Source organism: Acipenser ruthenus, chromosome 25 (assembly GCF_902713425.1).
Source record: "Acipenser ruthenus chromosome 25, fAciRut3.2 maternal haplotype, whole genome shotgun sequence".
In the NCBI taxonomy this organism is placed as follows: domain Eukaryota; kingdom Metazoa; phylum Chordata; class Actinopteri; order Acipenseriformes; family Acipenseridae; genus Acipenser; species Acipenser ruthenus.
In genome coordinates, this window is record NC_081213.1 from 15,107,913 (window position 1) to 15,125,708 (window position 17,796).

Genomic DNA, 17,796 nt, shown 5'->3' on the forward strand with positions numbered 1-17,796 from the left:
CTACTGGTATGTGTGTGAGATTGTAGGTATTCAAACACACTAGTAGTCAATTTATTTCAGCCAGTCTCATGCATTTTATTTTGGTACAATTTCTCTTATTTAACTAAAATGTAAAATAAATTAAGTTGACATTGAAATACAGTAGTGCCGAGATGAACATGGTATTTTCATGTTCAGATATCTGTTGAAGACGAGTATTTGAATATTTGTTAATTTGCAAACATCTAAGCCATTATATGCAACACTGCATCTGAACAGCACTGGCAACTTCACATGTACATTACACCGAGATCACCATTTGGCAGCTAGTGTTGCGTGCATAACCTAATGCTAAAGTTTGACAGCCAGAAGTAAATGGATAGAAATCCCACACAAACAGATATTTTTCCCTTTGCTAATTTAGAAACTGTTGCGGAAAATCTAGCAAGGTGCAAGGTAAAAACATGTTGTGATGTGGATTTCTCATTTCTATCAACTGTAATTTCTGGTGGACACGGCCATGCTTTTTTTTTGCCTTCGATCGTATGTATATATATTAAAAAAAAAAAAACAAAAAAAAAAAACGACTTGTCCCAGCACTAAAATACAGATTACTCAAACCACCAGCAAAGCAGATCATAACTGTAGTTTCTTCACTCCTACATAAATATTGCAGCATTTATTCCAGATTGTCATTTCACATGGTGGTCATAGCTTTACCCACAGCTTTGATGACCACAATGAGATTGGAGATCGATTATCGACTTGATGGTATAAAGGTATTTAACTGCAGAGGCGCCAAACTATTCCAGATAATGCTAAAACGGACTATGCAGTATTTTATTTGAGAAAAAAAAATGGAAATGCACACGTTAACTAACTCCCTTTAGGCATTACTCCACATCACAAAACCACCATGCACAATTGTGCACAGCTGGCAGTCTCCGACAGCAGCTCGGGACTAAAATGGCAGGCAGGGTAGCTAAGATGCACGCCAAGCTGTGAGGGAAAGCTCACGTTATTCCTCTGCCAATCTCAAGAGAATTAAATTTACAAGCAGTAAAAACCCAATGACCACAAAAAAAAAATAAAAAAACCACACACACACACCACACCACACCACACAGTTCTACAAAGGCACACTCATCAAAATGGTCTTACCAACTCTTTGGGTCTCATGTTGTAAAGTATTCTCTCTGCGTTCTCACTGTCGTGTCGGCTTTCCATGATCGCCAGCAGCAGTTTGGAGGCATTGTTCTGGGCCAGGACAGAGAAGAGTTACCGAGTAAACAGCCGACACAGATAGAGATTTCACATAAACATTTTTACAATCCCAGTGTAATTGTTTTACAAATGTAACAAATGTATCCATTGAATGTATGCAAGTGCCTGTTGAAGCCAAATTTCATAGGGAACTGGGCATCTGAATTTATAAAATGTCCATGTTAACACTGAACATATTAACAGTAATACTAGGATTTAAAAGCTACTAAAGACTTTGGTGGAGGGGTTTTGTATTGTTGAAAGAGTTAATAAATTAAAAACCATCCTACTTTTATTAAGCCATATGAAAATGCCCTGCTGGGTTTAGCTTTAGTCTTGTGTGATGTGCAAATCATGCAGCCGAAACACTAACCTTCAGCTCCAGTACCAGATCCATTCTCTTCTTCCCCAGAGGATTGATATCATTGAGAATCAGGGCAATAATGATGTCAATCCCATTCGACTCATGAGTAGCAATGCAGTTCTGAAGAACAAACAACTCTGTTACATTCACGATCACATACAACAGAATGGGGAAACAAAGCTGTTCTACTGAAGTAGACAAGGGTGGTTGACAGATCAAAGAAATTATTATTATTATTATTATTAATATATTAACAGACGCCCTTATCCAGGGCGACTTGCAGTCGTAAACAAAAATACATTTCAAGAATCACAGTACAAGTAATGATACAATTAAGAGCGAGACAAGTACAATGACTTTGGTTCTAGCAAGTACAAGTATGACAAAATACGATTCAATAACAGAGCAGATAACAGTGTCAGTGATAGTTACATAAGGATATTATTAAATACAAAATACTACAGATTAAATAACACTAGACAGATTACAGTACTCTAAAGTACAGGATTAAATGCAGTAAAATAAAGGGGCAGATAAGAGCAAGTAAAGGAAGAGTGTTAAGGAAGAGTGTTAAGAATGCATTTAAGGAAGAGTGATAAGTGTCCAGAGGGAGGGAAAAAAATAAAAATAAATAAAAAGTGTAGTACTGTTTAAGTGTAGTGTGCAAAGGTTTAACCCTCCCTGTTTCCATTTCCCCATAAAAGCAATCCCTTTACCTGTAACTCAAAAGACATTTAGTTTTTAAAACTAGCCAAACTGTAGTTTTGAATGATCCCTCTGTTAATCTGGTCAGGTGAGTTTGAAAGAGAGCTGCTTCTACTTTGTGGATGCAAGAACAGAGCGTGCTAAAGGAGTGCTAACTACCGATTTATTTAAAAGCATTTCTCTTGCTTTTGGGGTGGGGCAAGGATAAAAAAAATACTGGTCTGCCTGCTGTTTGCAGCTCATATGGCTTTTCCAGTGAATCAATTTTTTGGGCTGGTGGCAGGCTAAGAGAATTGGATCAAATACCTATTCACTTCCTCTTGGGCACCCAGCAGGTATACAAAACCCCAGACAAAACCTACACAAAATAGTTCACTTCAGACCTTTACTATAAAGAGATTTCAATTGACCTATTTTTCCCCTCTTCACCAGCTTCTCAAAAGTACCAAAGTCTCCTGAATCACCATGAACAGCTGAAGATGAGCAAACCAGCAGCCCTGACCAGCGTACCAGTCATTGCGGTCTGCCGATTCCTTTAACCACAGTGTTCAGACTAAATCCTAATACAATTGCAGTAAGAGTTGAATTCCTGTAAATGAGGCCCGTTCTCCATGCGTTCCCTCTAGCCGTGCACTCGGTACCTGGTTCTCATGACAGGGGCCCTGGCAGTACTCAGTCAGGCTCTCCAGAGTCTGATTTATGAGAGCCACATTCTTCTCGTTGATGTACAGCCCCAGCAGACCCAGGCCCCCGGTAGTGCTGCCGCAGATACAGTCCAGGAACTGCAGGGTCTCGCACACCAGGTTGTAGTTGGCTTTGTTGTTTTGGCATCGCAAAAAAATCTAAAATTTAAAAAATTCACATGTAATAGTGCTTATACCATAGGGCTGTAGTTCCCGGATCAGACAGAATGGCAAATGTTTGCAACAAGATCTGTGCAATAGGTTTTCCTGTAATCTGAAATTCTGAACACATAAATATATCTTTCTAAAATACTAAAAAAGCAACAATACTGAGCAAGTATAGTCATAGTCCAATAATCCAGGGTGTTTATAATGTAACTGGTCAACACATTTTAAAAGGACCAATTATGTAGAACGTGCTGCACTCTGCCATTTCAAATCACGATTGTGTTTCATAAGGCAATAAAAAGGTTTCTAGGAGTAAGACTATTTGGATGAGAATCATTAGGTTGTTGCTGACCTCATTGGGTTTGCTAGAGTATGAATGCAAAATGTAAACCATAGCTTGTGCTTACTCACACTTTCCACGTCAGTTGATCTAAAAACACTTTGTTCCCGAAACAAAATTGTTAGTAAGCAGAAACTGTTACTCTGGTTTTCTAGTACAGACTAAATGAAATAGTACTGGAAAGCAGTACATTAGATGTAAATAAGTAAGTACTGCATATGGAAGTCAGTTACCACTGTGGATGTGAACTTAAATATAAATATTTGCACACAGCGTTGCTTCCGATATATCAGCTGACACACTAACAGTCAGGTGGCAGATGTGTGATTTATCAACTCAGATAAGTCACAGCTGCATTATTATGTTCCAGTACCAGGGAATCCACCTGAATCACATCACTGGTAATCCTGGGATAACTACCGATAGGTATCTCCCACACTAAACAAATCCATCTGTGGCTTGGTTCAAATCAACCTGTACCTGGCAACCATAACAAAAAACACACCTCACACAAATTGAACTATATAAAAACTTTACATAAAATCATTCACTGCTTGTCCACAGCTCATGTGTTGACTGGCTAAGCAACGGGACTTTCTGATCTATGGCAACCTTTGATCAGAGATGGGAAGACATCACATGTAAAAATAAAAGCTTGATGCTACAAGTGACAGACCGCCTTGTTTAAAAGCATGTCCCATCCAGCCCGACGAACCTGCAGGTCTCGGTTATGGTTCTCGCACAGCAGCTGCAGGAACCTCAGGATGGGCTGCATGATGGCGATGACTGCACTCATCTCCCACTCATCTTTATTCTTGTCTCCAGAGCTGGGCTGCCCTTCTCCGGATGCAAAGTGTTCCTCATGGTCGGCCTCCCGGCGGTAAGTGCTGAAGGCTTTCTTTGTCACTGAAGACGCTTCCAACAACTGCTCTCGCACTTCTTCAGTGATCTTTTCCATGGACTCTTTGGCTTAAGCAAAAGAAAAAAAACAAAAAACACACACTTTACAGTAGTTGAAACTATGATACATCAAGTTTATATTAGCAACATAGTCCTGTGCGCAATATATTTATTGCAGTTCTTTACACCATGTAAAAAGATTAAAAAAGCAGTATACTTTCTTACAGTACATCTTTTGAAAAATCTTCTAGTTCTTGAAATACTGAAATTCTATTCTAAATCCCGGAAACATTAAAACAAGCAACTTCCCAATTTAGAAAGTCAGATTACGTTCCCTCGCCACAGCAATTCCCCACACCAGCTCAGGAGAACTGAAGGTCAATGATCATCATCCAATCTCACGACCAAGCCAACTGCCTCTACACCCAGGAACTCGAGAGCAGATGTCAGGGGGCTCCCAACCTTTGGAGGACAAAGGCCTGCAGGTGTCCGCTTGAGCTCACTGGCCAGTGGGGTCTCCTGTAGCGCAGACCCCAAGAGGACTAGAGCTCTGCCCTCAGGTCGGTCCTGCGCGTGCGGCTTCCAAGTACGTCATTAGGGGCGTTGCACCCCGATCACCTGACTCGTCACAACCAGGACGCGACCCTGCACTCCCCTGACTAACTCACCCTGCACACCACACGGTCGTGCTTTTAGTGCATGACCAGAGTACAGAAGCTGCTCTTCCGTTCTACAGTAGTTGCCAGTCAGACATATGTAACATTGGCTAGATCAAAGTGTCCTTACAAAAGGAAGTCATCTAGTGATCAGCCACTTCGGAACAAGTTTCCATTTGTTTTTTTTTCTTGCAATACAATACCTGTGTATTAGAGGCTGATGATCAGGGTCTCCACACTCAAGCCCCTTACCTTTTTTTCGCACTGGAACGTCCCTGTCCGAGGAGTCGTCATCTTTCTTCTTATTGCCCAGGTCACTGGTGTTCACTGTGACAGTAGCTTTAATCTCCTGCTGGGCTAACTTCATGCGGTCGTAAAACACTTTAAAGAACTTCTCAGACTTCTTATCCTCCGTGAGACGGCAGTAGAAAGAACGCTGTTGATGAAGACAGATCAGATCAGTGGGGGGTGGGATGACAAGCACCACACAACATGAGTTAACATGAAAAAGAAGATCAGCATGACCTGTATCTCGCATGGAAAAATGCAAGCTTGACAGACAGACTGCAGACACCTACTATAGACGGAGACTCATTTTCATGTTAAGACTATACTTCAAATTGGTAGTTTTGATATGTTCTCTAGATGCCTGTATAGACAGACAGCCACCATATTTATTATCAGTAAAGCTGTTCTCTAGATATCTGTATAATTAAAAATGAAGTGCAACAGACCGTTGGACAGACAGCCTTGATACACCCTGTCAACACTCAGCTTCAGCTAAAGGGTCTTAAATACAATACGTTTGCATACTGTTAATGGTACCCAAGTGAACAATTTTATTGCAATGCAGTCTTCATACACAGAATAAGAGATGTTTTGCAGTGAATTGTGTGTATGTGTTGCGTGCATCTTCTATAACAAAGAATTGCTAAAAGTAGAATATTGCCATTTGTCTTCAACCTTTTATGGCAACTTTGTCATTTGCATTTGTATTCATGTATAAAGCCATTTTTATCTGCTGCAGGTTTGTTTGTAGAGGGAACGAACAAGCTGCCTGTATTATACTCGTGGAAAACCAAAATCCAGCTCTACAGCCAGCTGCCTATACTGCAGAGTGCGATCAGCTGGTATTGAGGACCGTTTCAAAACCAGGTTACATAAACTGAGCCTTTCCGGGTTAGAGCTGCTTCTCCAGCAAACGAGCACATGAAGCGCCTGAAAACGGAATTGGAAACCACCACTGAATACAAAAGCAACCCCACAAACCCTGATATTACAGTACTGATGCAAAACAGGACAAGCTTTATTAAATAATGATAATAATAATACTACAAGTGATACTCTATTTGTGAACATACCGTTTTGTAACAGTTTGCTGTTCGTGCACTATATTTTAAAACTATTTATTGTTTCAAAATATTAGTTACAGTATATGTAAATGGATTGCAATTGCCAACGCACATCTGTGTTACCGAACAAGATTAAAAGAAAGCTCTGAATTTGACTTCTTTACTTTGACAGAGTCACAATCTCACCAAGCCATTTTACTTTACCTTTGGGACAAAGCATGCAACTGGCTACAAAGCATGTCAGGTATTAGAGAAAGTAGCTGGTTGGTTAAGAACAGAAAATAAAAGTGAATAGAAACAAATTTCACACTTTCATAACTGACTTGAGTTTTTTTTTTTATATAAATACATGTGTTATATTTTCTTTCAATATTTTATTACATAACAAATGAAAAGTGCACAACAGGTAAGATTAATAATTTAGCTAGTTATAATAAAAAAAAATAGATCAAATTTAAAAACAGGACAATGGCGACTCTGCATAGCCAGGATGCAAACCTGTGCTGTCTCGACACAGCACACCACGTGGTTGTGTCTTAACCAGTAGAGCTGCTTTCAAGCACATTTCACATAGAACTACACAAGCACATACCCAGGTTATATTAAAACAAAAAATCATAAAGAGACAGGTCATACTTGAAGCCATCAATAAATCACCTCATAAGCAAGTTTAAAATAGAAGACGGGGGGGGGGGGGGGGGGGGGTGTCAAGGCGTCAAACCTGCCCGAGCAGAATTTATGTTCCTATTCAGAGCAACTATGGATTACAATTGCAGTCTCAATGTCATGTGTTACAGGGCAGTGCTGTATCTGTGCGTGACACACTGCTGTTACAGATTGTGAACCCTGCTGGTAACAAAAGGTTAGTCTGGCTGGTTTGCACAACCAGTTTTACAGTCCAAGACATTTGCTTGGGGTGTTGGGAGCATTCACGCAGTTTTTACTGTTACAAAAACCTCATACATTGCCTTCATACTCATTCATCCACTACACATGTCCCTTACACATACAGCACTCTGTTGCAGGGATGCAAGCTGGGATTCCAATAAGACTGAACTGCACACAGTTTCTTACAAGCAGCCATCAATGTGATGCGAATCTGACCTCAACATGGACAGGTTGCAAGCCACACTGAGCTGTAGCCAGTTTAGGGATTAAGCAGAATAATATTATGTGAAAAAAGAAATGACCCAGGGCCCAAATATCTAGTAAGGATATCGGTTTCTGAATTTAATAATTAAAAGTCCAACACAAAAACATTCAGTTTTACACCCAAATAAACTCACTGGTTGTCTGCAACATTCTTTCATGTAGCTTTGTGTACTCTTTTGGAACACAAGTTTACTCAGTAAATACATGCACATGTGGCTTCAGCACCAGTTAACACCTTTGAGCTCAACTACAGCTCAAGAAAACCAGGAGGAGCACACAGGGATCCCCATAATCATCTCTTAAATCACGACAGGCTAATCCAGCAAAAAATACATTTAAAAAAATCACTTCCTATGAAGGGTAAAAAGATTTGAGACAAAGCAGACAATTCATTCAAAACACCATGAATAAGTCACTTTCACTGTAGAACCATTAATACCATTTTTACATTGTTTTTAAAAATGATCATAACAATAGCATTCGGAAAGAAGCTTGACTTATGATAACGCTGCAATCATGTTCAGCATTTTCAAGAACAAAAGGCTAATGTTGACGATAGTGACATATATGAGCTTGAATGCATGTTGTTTCAGTTCTATATGTTGGAAACAAATCATGCCCAACTAGCTTCACCCAGCCTTTCACTTTTAGCCTTTTGCTAATGTGCATTGCCTGCAAAATAAAAACAGCAAATTTTACTGTACACCCAAACGTAACTTGAATAACCTGACTGCTCTCCAGTATGTTTTGGGCACACTTATTAGGCAGATACCTGCATAAGGCGATGATGTCCTGCTTTTAGACTGCTTAAACTACGAAAGCGAATGAGTGCAGGATAAAAACATTCATATAAAGAAAAAAAAATTAAGTCTACTGGATTATAGCTAAATACAATCCGAAACATCTACCGGAGGCTAGGTGTGCAAGACAAAAGTTTGGTAAGGATTGGTGCAAAATTAAGGTAGTTATCGTGTTCACTCAATAGTGTGACAGATAGACAAACAAATCAGCATACAAGTATAAGTGTCCTCTTTTTTGAATGGGGACCATTCAGGACAAAAGCGGTCTGAAGCAAGAGTTTATCTTCAAAAATAACTTTACAGAAAGACTAGCCTAGGATAAATTGTTTAAATAGCCTCAAGGTTTTCTCAAGAAAAATAACCCAATATACTAAAATGCATGTATATGCCCATTTTATTTAGTTTACTGGTCTGCAGTTTTGGAGTTATCTTTTCGATACGACCAGTCAGCATTACAGAAGGGATCTTTCCTAGACCTTTCTTAAAAGGTTAAATCCGGACATTTAAATTACTTTCAAGCTAGCAAGGCTTTTGGCTTCCAAAAACACTGCACACCTTTTTCTCCAGAACATCCGTGAGTCAGCGCAGACAAAAGGGCAAACCGCTAGTCAAGGTGCTGTTTCAAGTGTTGTGTTCATAAACAATGAGGTGGCGATGAGACAGACTCAGCACCTCCCAGGTCTCTGATTCACATCAAGCACCCACTCAACTGGGTCAACTGAAGGAGGGAAGGACTTGACGTCAGCCATTTCTTTCTACTGTGATGTACAGTCCACAACAGGTGGTTAGGCATGAAAGTAGGGCTCTTTCAGCACTTGAGGCCCAAGCTTTTCGGCCCTTCATTCTTGCCTCGTTTAAATAAAAATGAAACTTACATTAATAATTTATTTCTTTTCACATGTTTAACAATATATAAAAATCACCATTTACCGGCAGGCAATTTTCTACATTGTAGGGGGCACAGAAACTTGAGTGGTAAGGCAATCATTTTCAATCTGTTTTTAATGTTTACAAGTGAGCCAGACTAAAATGTAGTGACCAGCTAGCGTGTTTGCAATAAGTTTATCTTCTTGCTAGCTATATGGAAATACATTCCTTTGCATCTGACGAAACACACTTTGGCCTAAATAATCCCCTTTGGGCAAAATCGCAGGCAAATTGTCCCATTCAATAGTAAATGTACCGGTATTACATTGACAATTTACCCACAGTGGGAAAAACAGGTGCTTTGTTTCAGATGAATTGATTTTATATAACAAAAAATATTATTATTATTATTATTATTATTATTAAAATCAGAGTATTGTCCTGAATTCAGAGTTCCATTTTCATGTTTACAGGATCCAGATTTAATTTAGCTAAAAGCTTACCTGGTCAAAATAGCATTACATAATGATAGTAAACTAATCCTGCCTAAAAAAAACTGAACCGAACATCTCCCTCTCAAATGTTTCTTTGAAGGTTGAAGACTTTGTCATATAAAATGAGCCAGTAAGTATATGAATTTATAAAGAATTTTCCTACTCTTTCAGTGTCATTACATCCTCTTATCTTTATAATCTGTAAAGCTCTGGTTCTCTGTTAGTCGTACATTGTAATGTTTTAGAAAGTTATTTATTTAATGGGATTTGAATCCCATTTTAATGCAGTGCCGATGGTTAGCGAAATGAAAAAGAAGAGATAGTGCCCATCGATGCCCCTTCTGTCTAGTTGATGACTGCAATGGGAGTTGTGTCCCATTCATAGAGAGGGCAAATCATTTCTTCTGTGTTGTTAAGCTATATATAACTAAATAAAAATAAATTAAATCCAGGTTTTAAATGTGTGTTCCTTTGTCTGGTACCCTTCCACTGAAATGTAATTCAATGTGAGAAACAGATTATTCCACGTCATGGTTGCTTTGAGGTGATGTAGACAATGACTGGTTAACCGAGTCTGTGGAATCGGAGCTGCTGCTTGTTGTGAGAGACTCTTTATAGATCTGCAGCAGCAAATCAGGTGCTAACCTTTGCCGATGTGCCCTACCGATAGTTGAGTTGCACTTGACACCAACAGACCTATAAAAAGCTAGAAACTTGTGGACCGATTTGAATCACAGCTGATGCTAGAGTGAGCCTCTACCATTGGTTAGAAGCCTGCTAGAGCTGGAATCTGATTGGTCAACAGTAAATAAACAGTTTTCCAATGTTTAAATTACTAATACCAAATTATTAGATCACACACAAACCATTCCAAGCTAACTTGAATCAAAATCACCACATGGCCCAATTCAAACACGTTCTGCAATAATGTTTTTTTCTGATGGGTGTGTTAATAACTGAGTTCTCCAGGCATAAAACTTCCAAGACACAAACTTAACACCTGCTAAAATAAGACCTTTGTCAAGAGAAGTTTTGGAAAAATAAATTACTATGTTTACGATACATGAGATTCACTATATTGCTATCTGTCAAAGTCTGTGTAGAAGAGAGACATGGGGGGGTTGCCAATGGAAAAACCTAGAAGGCAAAAAAGTTAGACTGCTCACATCAGCCTCTCTCCTTTCACTCCTTGATCAGCTTACACACATACCAGAGATCACTGCCTTCAAATGTACACATGCAACAGGCTTATCAGTAGTGGGTTACCTATTAACACAGGACCTCCATACCAAACTGTAAAACGTCTAGACAAGATTCTGGTTTTACTGCAGTTTAAAATACATAGGTCTAATTGACATATGTATGCAATAACTAAAAAACTGCTCACACATACAGGACCTATACCATATACTGTACACCAGCTGAGGAATTTAAAAATGTGAAATAACTCACAGGCTTGACATGTCAGGTTACAGCTATGTTGTGCTTAGCATATCCAATGGCAACAAGCAACTGGATTTTCACGAGAATCTTTGGTCACGTTTTTTCTCAATAATGTAACGAGTTACACGCCTGTCTGTTGACAGATAAATGGCTGTGGAAGACCGGATCAAACAAGTTGAATTATATTTTACAATGCAAGTAGCCTTGTGTGACATGCACAGGAAAAATTTACATTTCTGCATACACTAAATTAGAGCATACTGCACTCTGTACGATATATTCAAACATGTTGATGAAACGGAGAGATAATAAATTCAATATCTGCCATTCTCTGCTGACAGGTTGGAGTAAAGAGGACCACAAGTTGGTCGCTCAGTGTCCTAATGCAACTAATCCTTCCAGCCAACGTCATCATATGCTTGATAAAACACAGCTCTTGGGTATCCCTTGAAAAAAATGCAGTGCAAGACTGAATTAGGGATAACTCTGTTTAATCATTACACATCCCACATCGTTGCATTGTGTAATTGCAAAGAACTTCCCAATGGTTAACCTTAAAACAATCACAGTCCAGGGCAGACAGACAAATTTACCCAAAACTCTTAAACGAACAGCTACCCGATTTTATTATACACCAGCGTGGCACAAGTACTTTGTGGGCAGAAAGAGACGGAGACGTTCTGAATCATGTACTATAGGAGGAACTTAAATGCAATAGAGGGGGAATAACAACAATGCTGGCATAACCAAATGCACTTCCTGCAGGGAGGCGTGAAGGGGGGGGTGGGGGGGGGGGGGGAATATTATGAATGATATGTCCTCTGATTCCACCTACAATGGCCGTCCGCCCACGACTGCCAACTTCATTTGCTGCTGCTTTTCAAAACAAGCTGGCTAATACGTGCTATGAGAAAGGATAGAGGGCCCTCAGCCACGCTTCTCTGCCTGCAGCGAATGAACAAGCAGGATATAAATAGATGTTATGTAACAACTCTTTGTTGATGCCAAGCGACAGGATTGAAGGGGGTTTAAAAAAAAAAAAAAAATGCAGCATGACCTTGTTTTTCAGAATAGTCCGCCTCCACCAGCCTGTGGAAAACGTTTTTCCATGGAGGGATCATCTCAAAGCAACAAAGAGATTTGCACATTGCCACATTACAATGCTCCAGGAATATGACTCCCTCCCAATATTTATCAGAAAATAAATAAGTATTTCTTGCCCACTCAATCATTATAAACCAGGGCACCTGCAGTGTGATTCAGTTGTCTGAAGGCAGACCTTTATGTCAGGCGTGCTTGAGTGAGCAGACAGCAGCCCCCGACTGGATACGTCAGTCACAAACTCAGAGATAGGCTGCCAAAGATAGAACCAATAAACTGTGCTTGTGCTGGCATTTCATTGGAAAATGCACCTTTATAGGCCTCCAGATGGAACATTTACATGCATTTCTCTGAAACTGCAGTCTATCTGGAAGGGAAAGGAATGATTAAAAACCTTCCTATTCCACTTAAATGCTGTAAACAAGGTTATAAAATGTACACAGTAGGGCACGGCTAAAAATTGGCACTTAAACCGCCCCATTAAAAAAAAAAAACTCTTACATACTCATATGTTAGACAGCTGTTGTCTCACAATGGTAAATATTTACATATAAAAAAAGGTAACATCACTACAAGATACCTTTTAAAAACTAGTGTTGCAGCCAAGTTGATTCTGGGCTTGAACAAGCTACTTTTATTCTGGATTTATATTTAGATCTGGGCAACAAAAAAAACAACCCAATATGAACTTGTGCACACTGTAGAAGAGCAAAGTGGTTGCCAAGATACAGTCTTTAGAAACTCAGCCAATCAAAATCAGCACAGAGAAAAAGCAGATCAGTGCTGTGCAGGGACTCATTCCTTGTATACATGTCGGTGCAAAGATTTATTCAGGACCTTAAACCCAGTGCAAAGGGATTTCCAAAGCAGGTTTCTTCAAAATCGGACAAGCAGTTCCCCATCTCAGATGTTAGAAAGACATCAAATAAAGTAAGGAATCAGAATTACCTCAAACACATTGTCTAAGCTGTGACTGGAACTGCAGGGTTAACGGAATCACAGAAAAGTACTGTACCTATGCTTGAGTGTGCACAATGTCCCTGGAAAATGGCTATGACAAATATCAAAATATGTAGGGCTTAGGCCACATGGGGGTTCACACCCCGACCCTTGAAATGCCAATATATTAAAACCCATCTCTCCAATTGAAACAATTGAAACTACAGTCCGGTACCTATTTGCATGGACCAGCACGGCCTAGACAAGCTATACTGGACTGCTGGTGTCCGTTTATCATTTCATGAACTTTGTAGAAAACCCCTTGTTGCGACAGCTGACCTTAATCTCTGTGCAGAGTACGAGGTGGATTTTATGTAAGTAGCTCAGGTTTCCAAGAGGAGTAAACGCACACAGAGGGAGCTGTGTGCGCAGGGGATCATTTCGATCGGATTGTCATCAGCCTGGAGATTCAGGTTAAAATAAAATAAAAAAAGGCATATACCTAATCTTTGACATACTTTAAAACACACACTGACAGACTCGTAGCATTAATGTTGGTCTCACAACAAGTGGATCCCAAGATATATTGCCTTCAATAAACTTAGCCAATAAGGGGTCAATACCACCATGTTTTTTTTTTCAGATTTCAAGGAGACTCCTAGTGGGAACAGTTCACAAGTGTTGAGTTTTAGTGGATCAGCCAAGCTATAACCTAGTGCTTCAACAATAAAAATAAAATTTCCAGGAAGCAGGTTGCAGGCGGGGTGACTGGTGGGTTGGCTTTCCTGGACAAAGACCAAAATGCAGGTGTTGAATGCTATTCCATTTGAGTATGCAATGGTCTCTGCACGGATGCATTAAAGCTAATAGAAGGCACACTCAAAAGGGTTGACTTTCCATTAGAGTCAGCAGCCAGTATCCTTGTGAGTCAAGAGAATTAAGAACAGCAGTATCAAGGGACACCGGCACTATCTTTTTTTAAAAACCTCAGTTTGTTTTGTATAATAAACCATTCATGGCACAGATTTACTTTAATTTCTTCCAGATTGCTTCCAGATTTTTTCAATGCCAAACTACACATGTCGTGAAGCGTATATGCACTTTAAAAATGCAACAGCTTCCTAGGGAAAGTTTCCCCCTGGAATTCAATAAAGATAATTATGCTGACATTGGTCTAATGGTAAAACCGCAAACATGTCAGCGGGGGTGGTTCAGAGATTTCAGATGTGTTTTTCACATCATATAAACTAAGATGGAATGAGGTATCAAATACAAACAAAAGCGCCATTCATTAAGCGCTGGTTATCTGCAACATTAAACCTTGTTCAAACACGACTTTGGCAAGATTTCATCCCCATCAGCGTGATGATGTTTATAATAGAACTGTGCGAACTACATGCAGGTGTCAAAACAGTAGTCAAACAGAACAATAAGCAGGAAACTTGGAAGTGTTTCTCTACTGAACTACACTGAAGTACCGCACTGAATGTGAAATTGTTTTACGCTGGTTAGCATCCCTCATGGCCACATAAGACATGTTATGTCCAAGCATAACATTAGTGTCTGACTTTATAAAATACGGCATATAAAATCAATCACCTCTTTAAAAATGTGAGAGAGAAACATTTTGGCTGGATGGCTAAAGAGGGGACTTCAAAACGCAGGTACTTTGTTTTTGGTGTTTTAAAAAAAAATATTATAAGGAGTGCACAAAATACTGTAATTAACCACTCCCCTTTTAGAGTAAATGTAGAGTATTTATTTGAGGGGACTCTTAATTTAAAAACAGGTTGACAGTAAAGGTTTTGCTGCTGCATGCAATGTATTTGTAGTTTGAACAGCTGAAAGGCAGCCGGACGCGAGTGTAGCAGGGGTGGATGACCAGCAACATGTAACACACGCCTTGTTGGTCCTGCAGCTAAACAAAGAGGTAGGAATTCCCCCATCCTTACTGGAAAATCACACACCGAGGAAAATTAACAGTACTTCATTTGCAATACTGAATCTATGAACTTTGAGATTCTACCTGAAAGATAAATATACGGGGGGGGGGGGGGGATTCATAATTTGTGCAACATTGTTGTTTTGCATGGTTTTCAATTCTAATAAAACTATTAAAAGAACAACCCTCTGGTGGCCAAACACATCAGTGTGTCTTTCAGACATTTTCCCTTTGCACATCTTCCTCCACGTATCCTCCAGTTTTCACTTCGACAATGTTGTGTGAATCATGAATCACTCTATTACGTATAACACTGACAATTAACACAATGCTATACCACACTCAGTTTTGGCACCTGAACCTCTCTTGTTGCAATGAAATAGATTGTGTTTTTCAGCTCAAAGTTTAACAATCCTGCACATTTGACTCCCTCACATGACTGTTGCTGCACTACTGACAACCTGTGTACCAGCAGCTGATATCTTCTGGTTTACAGTGCAATGTACAAGGAGAGTTTTTCACTAGAACACCTCGATAAAAGACTCATTCTAGAGAAGCTGGTTTCAATAAATCCAGCTCTGTCACCTGTATACAGTGAACGACACACAAACTTGCATTAGCATTAACCTTGAGAAATACAAGTTGACATTGTCCTGTGCTTGGAGTTGCATGCGTTAATACTTAATGCCAGATCAGACCAGCTTTGACTGGCCAGTAATACAGACTGTGTGCTGGTAATATCACAACCCCTGTACTTGGGATTGTAGTGGGGAGCCAAGAATGAAACGTAATTAATGGTTCCCAGCAATCTCCCATTTGCAATATTATGATCATACTTTCACAGACATTCGTTCATAGATGCTTAATTTAATTAATGAAATATTATACCAGCACATATGGATACTCTAGATGAGAAATCTAACTACAGGAAACAAGCTCAGTGTTCATATATGGCACAGACCATTTTTCAAGAACTAAGAAAAAAGGGACAAGTTACACACCACGGAATCCGCAGCCAGAGGAATCTTGTGGTCATAAAATGGTTAGAAACTGTTACACATGTTGTAGGAGAGTCAATACAGGGGCCACAACCAACAACACTGCTCTTCTAATAAAAGCAACAAGATTTGAAAGTCTAGAGAGTATCCACCCATTGCAGCACCTTCATTGCAGGGATCCCCCCCCACCCCCCACAAACTTTTCCAAAGCCTAAATCTGGTTTCCAAGCCAGAATTCCACCAGGATTTTTTTATTTTCAGGTGCAGAGTTTAGTAGCTAGGGTGGGTGTTTGGGTTAGGCAAACTGATTGGACAGATATCAGTAGCGGATTATGCCCATTCCTCTTCAGCATTTCCAGGCCCGGATGCTGGTTAAGCGACATTAAAAATTGGAGAAAACAAAAAAGGGGTAAATCCCTTGAATGGACACATTTTTGAATTTTGAAATGCAGTTACTGCATCCAAGTTTCAGGAGTTCAGACTGTCTGCTTTCTGTATTAAAGAATCATATCTAGCATTACTTGGAAGAAAACAATTCCATTCCAAACTCGAGTTATATTCCATGTCCTCTAGGGTACAAACACCCCCCTACCCCACACCCAATAATACTTCTATTTAAAAGGAAGATGAATAAAGGGATAGTTCACTTTATTAAAACCAAAAATAGCAACAGACATACAATTCAACGCAATTAATATTTCTTATTAAACTGACAGTTAACCCCCTTTCCTGCCTTCATCAATTTAGTCCAGTTTTCACCAGCAATGGTGGTACCCCAAGCGAATTTAGGAACGAGAGGAGCCCCTCCAATCTACTCTCATCCGGTTCCTAGTTGATCTGATGGATCTTTTAACTTGACAAGGTTTTGAGATCAAAGTGAATCAGCATCAACATAGCCAGTTAGCCAATTCCATACCCTCGTCACTATGTGAAGTGACTCCTCCCCTCGGTCCTATATCTATCTCCACTTAATTTCCAACTGTGCCCGCTGGTCCTGGTTTCTGTGCTGGTCTTTAAGTATTGGTTAGGGTAACTAAGTCAACTAAGGACTTCAAAATCAGGCTAAACAGGAATGACAGTGTAGTCTGAACGAAGACAAAACTACCCCCTGCTTTAATTCCCATGCCAGTTGCAGCATTTCCATGGACAAGAATAGCTTGGAACGGTGACAGCATGCCAGCTCTAAGGCACTTTGATCAGCGCTCCCAATCCACAGATCTCAGCTGAAAGAGTGTGCTACGAACATTTAAAAAGCCAAATCATATTCATTTTTTTAATATAATATATTAATACAAGGTTATTTTCAAAATAACCAACCGCTTTCTAATGCTGCAGTTGGCTGGGGGAGGTAGGAAATGGTCAACAAGATTCAAGGACCCCCTCTCCCCACCCCAATGGTTATAAAAGGCACCTGTAGGCCAAGAGAGGGTTCAGTCCACAACAAAAAAACCCTGCAGAATACAACACATTCACCTCTTCATGAAGGCACACAAAAAAAGAATTGCAAATGAGGGGAAGCCATTCAGCCCATCAGTGCTCGCCCAAATCCACGTAAATGATCTCAAAACATTGTCAAGGCAGGTCTTAAAGATCCAAATCATTCAGTATCAACATGGCTTAGTAACCCATTCCATACAATCACACTGTGTG

The 17,796-nt window shown here is 39.8% G+C and overlaps 1 protein-coding gene across 12 annotated transcripts in view; it reads right to left on the minus strand.

Annotated features, from left to right (window-relative positions):
• The window catches only part of LOC117411749 (inositol 1,4,5-trisphosphate receptor type 1), a 168,943-nt gene that overhangs the window by 45,571 nt on the left and 105,576 nt on the right, over positions 1–17,796 (minus strand). For all 12 annotated transcript variants that reach the window (XM_058999396.1, XM_058999394.1, XM_058999397.1 and 9 more), the window contains 5 exons: positions 5,311–5,494; positions 4,218–4,471; positions 2,953–3,153; positions 1,616–1,726; positions 1,141–1,236 (listed from right to left, as the gene is read on the minus strand). In XM_058999396.1, coding sequence (XP_058855379.1) covers positions 1,141–1,236; positions 1,616–1,726; positions 2,953–3,153; positions 4,218–4,471; positions 5,311–5,494 — 846 coding nt within the window. The remainder of the gene's footprint in view (positions 1–1,140; positions 1,237–1,615; positions 1,727–2,952; positions 3,154–4,217; positions 4,472–5,310; positions 5,495–17,796) is intronic.